Consider the following 11,857-nt stretch of genomic DNA (forward strand, 5'->3'; position numbering starts at 1 on the left):
AGGAGAAACTCCAACACTCTTTTTCACAGTCGGCCAATCTAGCACTGCCTTGGATTCCGGAAGCCTGAGCCGCATGGTACTAACGGACCCACTCCATGACGTGAGCTGACTGAGCAAGCAAAGGGGTCTTGATTACTTGAAGATGAAAGACCGAGCTGCCTTTTATGGGTGAAGATTTAAAGAAAGAAGAGAACTGGAAACACAACAACAACAACAAAACAAAAAAGAATTAAGGATGCTTTAGTAATGCTTTGGGAAATGATGAGATAGCAAAACCATAATTTTCAAATGAGAACAATTCCCGAGTGGAAGGGGAAAAGAATCCATACCACTGAAGCAAATTTGTGATCTGTAAGATCAAATGGAAGAACAATTTAGAGCAGATAGCAAAGAAACGAGGTGAAAGAAATAAAAATCATGAGTGAGAAGGTGGGATAAGAAATAAGAAAGACAAATCCAGGAACTCTCATAAGCAAATAGCCATGACCGAAGGAGAAAGAGTAAGAAATGGAAATGAGGCCGTAACAGTAGTGAGCGCGTGAACATAACCATGCGTGTGTGTGTGCCCACGTGTACGTGTATGCAGAAGAGCCTTCGCGAACAAACACTTGAATTCTCCGATTCAAAGGGGTCATCGAATCTCAAGAAGAATTAAAATTAAGAATGCTCTCAAGTAAGCATATAATTTCCCCTTCCTCCTCTGCGTTATGACCTAGTTTTGATGAGTACACTGAAGGAGGAAGATTTATTTTTCTGCCTTGCAAAGAAAAAATGCGGTTAGTTCCAGTGTGAAGCACTTTGTCACAAGGTGAGATTGCAGCAATGAACAGAACAGATTCAATTCCTGCCTCAGAGCTAACAGGCCAGTAGGGCGGGCCAATAAGTACAAAAACGGTATGTCATACACCCCAGAACAGAAGAAACCCGCGGAGTTGTGGGCCTATAGGTGAGGACCACCTAACTGAGATCCGTTAGCCGGAAGAGGAGATAGTGTTCCAGGAGAGGTGAGGGAGGGCGCGTTGGAAGACCTGGAAGAGATCTTGCTGGCAAGATTCAGGGAAAGGAGTTGGGGGTGGGGAGGCAGAGACAGATGAAGGAAAGAGTTAAACTGGGGCCAGATCAAGTATCGAGTGCTTTCTAAGTTTTGGGCACCATTCTGGATATTTCATCCTCATGATGGCCATACTATGGAGGCACATCCCCATTTTTCAGATGAGGAAATTGAGGCAAGGAGAGGTTAATTCACTTGATCAAGTTCACCCAGCCAGTTAAATGGCGGAGCCAGGCAGTCTGGCTCCAGAGCCCACACCCTAAGAATGTTGACAAAGGAAGGATTTTATTTTTCAGCACTGGTTGACCTTAGGAACCGTATCTAGTGGTTTCAGACATAAGAGGATAGTCTCTGCTAAACCGCCCGCACGCAGCCCCGCTGCGGTAGCTGACACACAGGCCCGCCTGTCGCATCTGTGGACTTATCTGAGTGCTCTTAAACCGTGGGTAAATGATCCCCAGGCTGTCTTTAGGATAATTAGAAACAAATGGGAAATAGTTCTCCTATATTATCAACAGCATATCAGCAGAACTTGTGTCTTAAAATGTGCATTCAATTTCTAATATTAAAAAACATAGTTAAAGCCATATGTTGGATATTATCACGCATCTTTGTGAAATTAGTAGGGGACCCATTTGAATAACCATTTTGTTTAGATCAAACTTACTGGAGGTTTTTTTTTTTTTAAGTCTTTCCTCCCCTTTTCCTCTGACCCCTCTGCAAATCCAAATATGAAAGGAAAACTCTGTGTGTGTGTATATGTGTGCGAGCACACGCGCATGTGTGCGCACACACATGTGTGCCTGCAATGGGGATAGACCTTCAAAAAAACCAAAGCCATAGGTTTGGAAAATTGTAATTTGGAGAGATAGGTGAAGGGTAGGGAAGCCAGCAATTGCTCAATAAGAATATAGGTTTTTGGTAATTAACACATGGTGGACCCAAAAGAGCTCTTCCTTTATTTTCTTTTTCTTTCTTTCTTTGTCCTAGAACTTTGGTGGAGGGGAGTGCTGGTCTGTTTTGTCTAATCTTCGAGTTATTCCCCTAAAAGCCTAACGACCATATCATGTAGCTCTAGGAGAAAGCCTTTTAAAATCTCTGCCCAGTCAATGCTTGGGAAACTTTAATCATTGTTGTTTTGCTAATTTCCCCAGTTAAGGTCATCATATGTAAGTAAACACTGGGTAGACTGGATTTTCTGAAATGAGCAGTCCTTCAAAGGATACGCCTTCAATATTACCTTCTACTTCTAAAGAATGAGAATCATGAAAGGAGTTACACTGGTATATTTGGGAATATGAAATGTTAAACAACCCTTTTATACCAACCAGCGAGCCATCTAAGTGCTATGCAGACATGAATTCACAGTGGGCCCTGACGAATGCTGGGAAGAAAATCCATCCGTATCATCACCCTGAATGTTAGACAGCAAGAGTCCTGTGGATTCCTGCAAATTAAAAAAAAAAAATCATATTTTTGTAACAAATTAGTTGGATTTCCATAGAAGACACCAGCAAAGAAGTAGATGACTTAGAAAGAATTGAAAGGATAAAAGCAGATTTCTGATCACTGAAACTGAGAGGGCCTTGTCAAACACAGAGTTTAGCCAAGGTAAGAAAAACAAAAATCAGGAATAAACATGAAATCAGTTGATTTAGTCTGCCTTAAGTAAAATTGAACAACAACAGAATCTCTTGATTGTAGGAGCTGAATCAGCAAATAGAAGAAAAATCTCCCAAAGAATCAACCCTATATTTACAACCCACTTGAGGTTTTTCACTCTGACAGACTAGTCACTAAGTATAGATGGTCCTCCCACTGTTGGTTTGTACAACTTTAAATTTGTCTCTTTCTTTGGTCTGAGCACCAGGATATATTCTAGGGTCAGACTGTGTCACTTTGTGCTTTTTAATTGATGCTTCATCTATAACAAAGAGGCTAAGATTTTCCATGAGAAGCTTTCTTACGCAGAAACCTGGTGGAAACTCACCTCATTCTCACTGTTTAATAGGGGCAAACATAAATTAGGCTGGTGGGGTTAAATGCCATTGGGTTTGGTAAATATGTATGGAGTATCTACTTTGTGTACAATATTTGCTTATCTTCGTATCAAGATAAGCAAACCATATCCCTTACCTTCGGGGCTGTGTACATACTAATGGGAGGTTAAGACAGGTGAATATTCCAGTTTGAGACAAGCAGGCCTAGAAAATAAACAGGGCTAAGAATTTTTTTTTTTTTTAAAGCTAAAGTATTGTCTGTGTTCAAAGGAGGGAGCGAGGGCACTTCCAGATGAGGGAATCTGGGAAGGTGACATTTTCCTTAGACTCCAGGAAATGGAGAAGATTTTGAGAGGCAGGTAGTGTCAGTGGAGAAGAGCATGGGTAGGGATGCATGTGGAGAAGGAAGCTGTTGATGGTGCACAGTGATGGGGCTGGCCTGGGGTGGGGGACACAGTGATGGGGTCTGGCAAGTGGGGAGGGCACAGTGATGGGCTGGCAGATGTGGGGACCACAGTGATGGGGCCAGCAAGGTGGGGAGAACAGTGATGGGGCCAGCAGGTGTGAGGGGACATAGTGTTGGGGCCAGCAAGGGGGGGCACAGTGATGGGGCTGGCAGGTCAGGGGCAGTGGTGCTGAGGAATGGTGGGTTGGGGCCATTGGTTCAGAGCCTCGAATGTCACGCAGAAGTAGTTGTTAGGCATTTGAGAGCTGAGTTGTAGAGAAGGTAGAGCTAGAAGACCACCTGCCTTGATTCAGAGAAGACCCCTGTGTCAAAGACGCCCAATAGTAACAGCCGAAATGTGACTTAAAGGGAATACCAAACATTACTTGTCTTCTAAAAGTTAATTAAAAAGACCTGATTCATAGTCACAGTCACCTCTCTCCTACCTTGGTTTTTCTTTTCCTCAAATTCCTCATCTTCAAGCTTTTAGCACCTGCCACCGTCCACCCCCTGCCTGTTCCTGTGGATTTTATTCTCTCTCCATTCTCTGTGGGTTTAGATCTTTCCAGGTAGGCTGCGGTCATCTCTCTCCTGAGTCTCTCCCCTCTGGCCTCTCTCCCCTGTCAACCTTTGCTCATTTTGGGGTGGAAATTTAACCTAATGGTAGTTCTCTTATGTTCTCAAATCTGAAGAGCATGAATGAGACCCGGGATAGTGAGGATGGAAAGGGATAGATGGAAGAGAGCTTTAGTGACAGAACAAGTAATAAGATTTGGCAGCAGATAAGGTGAAGAGGAGCAGTCAGAAGCAGCAACAGATTTCAGGTGGATGGTAAATAGTTGTAGGTAGACAGAGAACTCTGGGAGAGGGAATTTTGAGGGAAGATGACGATTGCGGGCTCTGTGGTTGGCATCTTAAACCTGAGATTGTTTTAGATGAATATTACAAATGGTAGCATTTCAAGGACAGGGAACATTTGTCTAGTGAAATGCTCAGATAAAAGTTTAACAGGTAAGTTTTCACAAAGAGACTGGACATTTAGGTGGGCAAGATTTTAAAAAATGGCATGATGAGTAAAGATACAGTGAAATGCCCGTCTATGATATTTCGGCTTTATCCTACAGGTTTTGAGAAGTCACCGAAAGTCCTTGAGCTAAGAATTAAGTCAAAGATAGAATTTTTGTTTTTAGATGAGATCAAAAAGACCATTTGGAAGGAGGATAGACTGGAGTAAGGGAGAAATGCAAGGAGATTTGTGTAGTAATAAAAGGGTGAGGGAATCGGTTATGAATAAAAGGGTTATGAAGCTATGTTAGTAATAGTAGGAATGGACAGGAAGAAACAACCATAAGAGATGTTTTAAAGGAGGGAGTGTGTCAGTTAAGAGTGTGGTTCAGGGCTCTGGAAGATCTGGTTCAAGTTTCTGTTCTCAGACTCTTCTTCACTGTGTGATCTTGGGCAAATAGAGTCATTCAGTACCTGTCTGAGCCTCAATTTTCTTAGCTGTAAAATGAATATGAATAGTATACCATCACATTGCATGGTTATAAGGATTAAAGAACAGAAGCCACATAAAGTTCTTAGCACCATGTTGTAAAACTGCTTAAGAATGCATTTTTTCTTTTTCTTTTTTTTTTTTTTTTGTTCTGTTGAGGCACTTTATTTGCATGTATGTATTACGTCCCTAGAAAAAGAATCCCAGGATTTTCCCTCCTGTGTGTTTTCCTCTTGCGTTTTCATGGTCCATGATGCCAACCGAGGTTGTCAGTACAGTGAAACCAAACTGGTGGGACGGGAGCAGATTATTCTGCCATTTCTCTAGATCTTTGAGTTGTTCTTCAAATCTGGGGCCGATCACTCCACGCTTGTTTAACCTGCCTGTGAGGTTCACACCAATTTTCCCGGCTGTGTAATCATCAAGGATTTCAAATTCACCAAAGTAACCACACTTCATCATCATAGTTAGAAACCAGATGATGACTTTGGAGCATGGCCTAACAAGAATGTGGCATTTACCTCTCTTTTCAGCATTGTTAATGCTCTTGAGAGCATCCACCAGGACATTCATGTGCGTCACTATGGCAGCACTGAAAGATGGTGGAAAGAACAAACAATTTTATTACTAAAAGTACAGTCCTTGGCAACAGTAATCATTGTGAAGAGTGGAAGAATCGACAGGACCAGCTGCCTAATTGAATTGAGTGAAAGGAAAGGGGTCACTAATGACAGGTTTTGAACTTGGGTTACTGAAAGTGAGACCACAGAAACAGGGAAGTCAGGAGGGGAAGCTGAGGACGATGAAGAGGCTGGTTTTGCAGTGTGGAATGGAGGAGGTTGCCCTGCCCTCTGGCACCAAGAAGGAGACCGCCCCACCTCCTGAGCCTGTCTTCTGGGCCCTTGGTGGCAGTGGCCACAAGCCTCTGAACGGCCTTTTGGGTCATTCTTCCCTTTCTTGAACATGAACACATGTTCAATGCCGAATACCCCTATCAGCCCATTTCCTGCCAGTAGAATCCCAGAAGTCTGACAGCCTTCCTTCATTTTGTCCTGGCTCTGTCCCCTCCAGACCAGGCTGGCACTGTTTCTACTGAGAAGGGTGGTTACATCCACAAGTCACAGGCCTAATCTCTGTGGCAAATGGTTGTTCGGGGACACAGGAGTTTTCTCCAGAGCATGCTGTCACTTTGTTGCAAAATGGATAGGCAGAGTATTTTCCAACTCTTCAAGTTCTGGATCCTTTTTGCTTGTTCAATTTCTCTCTCTCCTCTTTTATCTTACTGTAAGCAGCAAGGAGAAACCAAGCTGTGCCTTCAACACTTTGCTTAGAAATCTCTTCAATTAAATATCCAAGCTCATCTTTTGTGTGTGTGTGGGGGGGTGGGCAGCAAAGCAAGGTTTATTGAGCAATAACAAAGTGATAGTACAAAGCTCCTGAGGAGGGAGGGGACCCGAGAGGGTTGCCCTCCAAGCTCAACATTTTTAAGTTCTACTTTCCATTCCAGGGAACACCGTCCAGCCAAATCCTCTACCACTTTCTAGCAAAGACTGTCTTTCCTCCAATTTCTAATTAAATGCTCCTCATTTCCACCTCAAGCACTTACATTTTCAGCAACATTCTTTTCGAGGCCGTCTAGGTTTTTTTCTCTCATGCCCTAAAAACTCTTCCAGCTTCCACTTATTACCTTATTCCAAAGCACTTCCACACTTTTAAGTATTTGTTACAGCAGCACCCTACTTCCCAATACCAAAATCTATATTCTTTTGCTGGGACTGCCGTAAGGCAAGTACCACACATGGGGTGGCTTAAAGAACACACATTTATTGTTTCACAATTCTGGAAGTTAGATATCTGAATCCTAGACAATGCCAGGGTTGGTTCTTTCAGGGCTGTAAGGAAAAGATTTGCTCCAAGGCTCTCTCTGTGGCTTCTAGATAACCGTGTTCTCTCTGTGAACAACCATATTCTCTCTCTTCATATGGCCCTATGGGATACCTCTCCCTGCATCCAAATTTCTCCTTTTTATAAGGGCCCTAGTCATATTGGATTAGGGCCCAACCTAATGACATCATTTTAATTTCATTACTTTTATAAAAACCCTGTCTCCAAATAAGGTCTCATTCTGAGGTACTGGGGATTAGGACTCCAACGTCTTTTTTGTGAGGGACACAATTCAATCTATAACAATTGAATTATGGGAGTTGATCAAGGGGATTTTACAACCAAATTATTCACTTGTGGATTTTCTACATCAGTCTTGTGCTTTCAGAGCATGACAGTTTTTGACACTCCTCATCTGTTTTGATGAGAGCCTCCAAGTCCAGGAGAAAGCAAGCAAAGAGATAACATGATGCCTTTTGTTGATGATAGTAGCTTAATGGGGAGGGTGTGGGGAAGGAAGCACCAAAATAGTAACACTGATTCCTTTTCCAGCCTTGCCATAGATGGGTCTCCTGACTTCTAACAAAATAAACTTTCACTGATGAGCTGATTGTCCATTTCAGTGTCTCCTCTGCCACAGTAGAAGCCCCTTCGGCATGGAGCGCTTAAGGACACATAGAATTTATATCTCTGAATAGAATTTAATCACAAGTCTGTCTAGGGATCTGATTTAGATTCTTTCATGTGCAAAAGTCATCATTTTAAATGGCTATTGTAGAGTTTATGTTGGAGACAACCTTACAGAAATGGCAAAATATGCTCTTTATGGTAGAACAGCAACTGAGTGCTTCTGTGATTTTAAAGAAGGTTCTAAGCTATAGAAAACTCCTGAAATCCCATTGTATTTTCACTCTAATAATGATACTAGAAATATTAATTTATGAAGCATTTTCCCTCACATCATTCTATTATAAACTATGAACTCAAAATACTCAAGGTTTCTGTAGTACCAATGTAGTTGTTTGTTTTTCTTTTATTTTTGACCCCCATTTGGGCCCCTTTCCTTTTACTTTTCACCGTTCTATTTACTTCCTGTTCTGTGCAAAAATGAGGCACTTGACCAGAAATATTCAAATCTATGCGCCTGCACACGGAAAAGAGTCTGCTTATTATCTATGAAATCTGGATCAGACGCTTCCTGATTGTCTGCAACATTTTGTCAGACTCTCCGTGAGTCCTGTCATCTGGCACAGATTTTTTTCTCCATGGAAGGCCTTCCCAAGCCTGTGTCTGGTTTGTCAGCTCCCATCTTCTGACTGACAGAGCCGACTTACTCTGCATTGATCGTCACCCCCTTCGCCATGCCAAGGAAACAGATGGAATGAAAGGAATAGGAATCAATAAGATTAAGAAAGTTTAATTTCCTTGGTCTTCCCACAGTATGCCACCTTCATTCCGAAGCTAGAGTTTTCAAAGGAATGAAATACAGCGTCTTTAAAGAAAACCAAGGGTGTAGAAGCCTCTTGATTGCTTTGGAGTTTGCTCTGCCACAGCTTGACTGTTTTCTTCTTTTTCTTTCCTTATAGTTACAAAATTTATTCTGTATGTAATTTTCCCTCATACTCACTTTTGTTTTGACTGCATGCTAGTTATTAAAGATGAGAGTTACAGGAGAGCCAAAAATCTATGCACGACTCTATCCACATAGGTTGTGAAGCATAGTAGAAAGCGCACAGCCTCTGAAGGCAAACAATCCACGTTCAAATCACAGCTCCGTTATTTACAGACTCTGCGATCTTTCAGTGTGTTGAGCCTCTTCGAGCCTCAGTTTCCTCGTCTTTGAGAACATCAATGTTACCATGTTGATGGAGGTTCTGAAGGGAAGCACATGGAACATCTTGAACAGAGCGGGATACTGGGTTGACGCCCACTGATGGTAGCCATTTATCACTACTCATCAGTGCACTACGAAAACGTAGAGGTAGATGTAGAAAACAAGGAACATTTCTGTGGAAAAACTTCAAAAAGATAGTCATGAGATTTGATTCCTTTTCAATCAGAACAGATAATATACTTTTTGGCACAAACGAAGCAACTGATAGTAAAGTTTTAGGCACATGCTAAAACACTTTTATAGCTTTTAATGGCCTCTGGGGTTTCGTGCTTGGAAATAGTTGTCTAACATGTTATTCAAATTAACACCATATATAAGCCCAATGCTTCTGGTGGGATGTAAGCAGAAAAAGTATCCAACGACACACAAAATGCCAGTTGTTGATACCATTGTTATAAAACTCTGCAGAAATACGTTATAACTACTTTTGTTAGAATATTTGGTTCACTCATATTAGCCGAAATGATAGAGAAGACAAGGATAAACTCTGTCAGAGATAAACGAAGCCAGACACTAAAGTGGTAAGGACAGATTTTAATTAGTCATATACTGTTGCAAAAAGGAAGAGGGCCCAGGGTGAACTGAACTCAACTCGGATTTGTACAGAGTTGGCCTGACGTTTTAAAGAGAATGAGAGAGTAGGGAGGAGGTGAGCGGGGGCTCAGTAGAGTCAGGGGAAGAAAAGAATTACAAAGAGTTGGTTAGTGGAAGTGCTGATTGGGCAAGTTGTGTCCATTAGCTGGTAGTTATCAAAGTCGGGAGTCTATCTTCTCACAGAGGTGAGATCCACGGGCCCTATGCAGCCTGATGATTACCTCTGAGAGGAACGGCTTTCAGGTCTTTGAGAAAGACACTCCTAAGTTGTGGGAGATACCGATACATCTCAGAGACAGAGGGAGGATTTACCATTGTGAAGTTTACCCTTTAGTATACACTCTAAGAAAAAGTGGTCGGGGGCTTCTCATCAGGCGCTGGCTAGAACGGTAAATGCCGTAAGACTTGCCCTCATGGAACTTGTAGTCTAGTATCACCTCGCACCTATTAGAATGGCTACTATGCACAGGACAAGAAATAACAGGAGTGGAAGACATGGAACCCTAGTGCACTGTTGGTGGGAATATAAATTCTCACAGTCACTATAGAAAACAGTACGGAGTTTCCTCAAAAAACTAAAATTAAAACTATCATATGACTCAGCAATTCTACTTCTGGGTATTCATTAAAGAAAACACAAACTCTAACCCGAAAGTATGTATGTACCCTCACGTTCATTGGGGCTTTATTTACGATAGCCAAGGTATGGAAACAACCTAAGAGTCCCCTGATAGATGAGTGAATAAAGACGATGTGATATATACACATATTATATAACTAAGAATTTATATATTATTAATATAATTATTATATATTGTATAAATAATAATATATGTTTCAGCCATAAAAAAAGGAAATCTTGCTATTTGTGACAACATGGGGAACCTTAAGAGTGTGATGCTAGGTGAAATAAGTCAGGCAGAGAAAGACAAATAGCCCTGATCTCACTTTGTCAATTATATGTGGAATCTAATTAAAAAAAGAGAAAAGAGTTCAGCTCATGGATATAGGGACTAGATTGGTGGTTGCCTGAGGTGGGGGGTGGGTAAAATGAGGAAGGGTGGTCAAAAGATACAGATCTGCAGGTATAAAATAAATAAGTCCTGGGGCTGTAATGTACAGCATAGTGACTATAGTTAATAATAGCAAATAATTTGAGTCAAAATACCCAATATGATAGATTATCAAGTAATCAAATTATATGTTGTGTGCATGTTTTATGCCTGAAGAAGAAATTTAACAACATTCTATTGTTGGGTTCTGTGTGTGTGTGTGCGTGTGCGTGTGTGTGGCATTAAAGGGCTTTTAATTTTCTCTCAATTCTTCCCTGTTATTTTTTTTATGAAAAAAACATGTTTTTATCATCAGATACAATCGTAAAATTTTGTGAAATTCCTTCAAATATTGCTTCTTAAATGAAACTCATTTGCTCAAAGTACATTTTATTTTTATTTATTTATTTATTTTAAAGATTTTATTTATTTGACAGGGAGAGAGAGAGCACAAGCAGGGGGAGCAGCAGGCAGAGGGAGAGGGAGAAGCAGGCTCCCCGCTCAGCAGAGCCCAACATGGGGCTTGATCCCAGGACCCTGGGAGTGCTTAACCAACCAGGCGTCCCTCAAAGTACTTTTTAAACTGTAGAGTGTAATAAAAATAAAAGGGATTATCATTATTGACTCTGGAATTATTAGTGTTCAGTGGACTTCATGTAAAATCATAAAAATTTAGGTCTGTGCTTGGCTTATACTCAGGTTTTGTTACAGCATGTACATTTTTTGAAGGAAGATGCAATTTGAATACTCTTATCATTGAACAACTACTCTGTATTCCTCAGAAACACATCACACGGAATTCAATATAGAAACAGGTTAGATATGGTAAAATGTGACCTACACACACTGCAGCTGTCTCTGGGCGAACGTGAACAGGCGGAAAGTCAGTCTCTGACAAATTGTCAGGGTTTTCTTTCTTCTTTTTTTAAAGTCGCTTTTATGGTTGGATACTCCAAGGTTTTCAGGGTGCTTCAAAGATGTATCTGAATATTACCTGCCCTTTGGGATGTCCTCAGAATCACAAATTTTTCCTGTTGAGACATCTAATTAAAGGAAGCCATCCTGTGTGGATAAACAGGGTCACTTGTCTCAATGCTTTGTAAAACTGCCCTCTCGAAGGTTCCTTTTCTCTCAGGAGCCTCTCTGCCTCACTCCAACAGTCTGCTCTTTGCGGCTTCATTCTTTGGATGCCCTTTGGTCTTCATGTTGCATCTTGTGGCTTTGCTGTGAATAGCTCTTCTTTGAACCTTCCCCTCAGCTGCTGATGGCTCAGCTGTGCACAGTTTGGGGTGTGCAGCATATTAAAGGGTGGACAGCATCTTCAGAACAGTTCATGGGCCTTGTTGTAGGTGACAATAAGCATGTGAGGAGGGAGTTGGGAGTTGGGTACCACAGGAATCTTCACTGGGTGGCAGGTGTTAAGAAGCCTGTAGAGATAGATG

The 11,857-nt window shown here is 41.5% G+C and overlaps 1 protein-coding gene across 1 annotated transcript; it reads right to left on the reverse strand.

Annotated features, from left to right (window-relative positions):
• Nucleotides 1-4,759: 4,759 nt before the first annotated feature.
• LOC103659718 (40S ribosomal protein S15a-like) lies at nucleotides 4,760-5,598 on the reverse strand. Its single transcript, XM_040637348.1, has one exon. It carries the CDS (start codon nucleotides 5,562-5,564, stop codon nucleotides 5,181-5,183), a length of 384 nt encoding a protein of 127 aa, XP_040493282.1. The 5' UTR covers nucleotides 5,565-5,598; the 3' UTR covers nucleotides 4,760-5,180.
• Nucleotides 5,599-11,857: the final 6,259 nt, after the last annotated feature.

The sequence above is a fragment of the Ursus maritimus genome, unplaced genomic scaffold (assembly GCF_017311325.1).
Source record: "Ursus maritimus isolate PB19 unplaced genomic scaffold, ASM1731132v1 scaffold_1, whole genome shotgun sequence".
NCBI lineage: Eukaryota > Metazoa > Chordata > Mammalia > Carnivora > Ursidae > Ursus > Ursus maritimus.

Coding starts and splice junctions, on each gene's coding strand:
- LOC103659718 (XM_040637348.1), bottom strand. CDS start 5,564: ATGAATGTCCTGGTGGATGCTCTCAAGAGCATTAACAATGCTGAAAAG.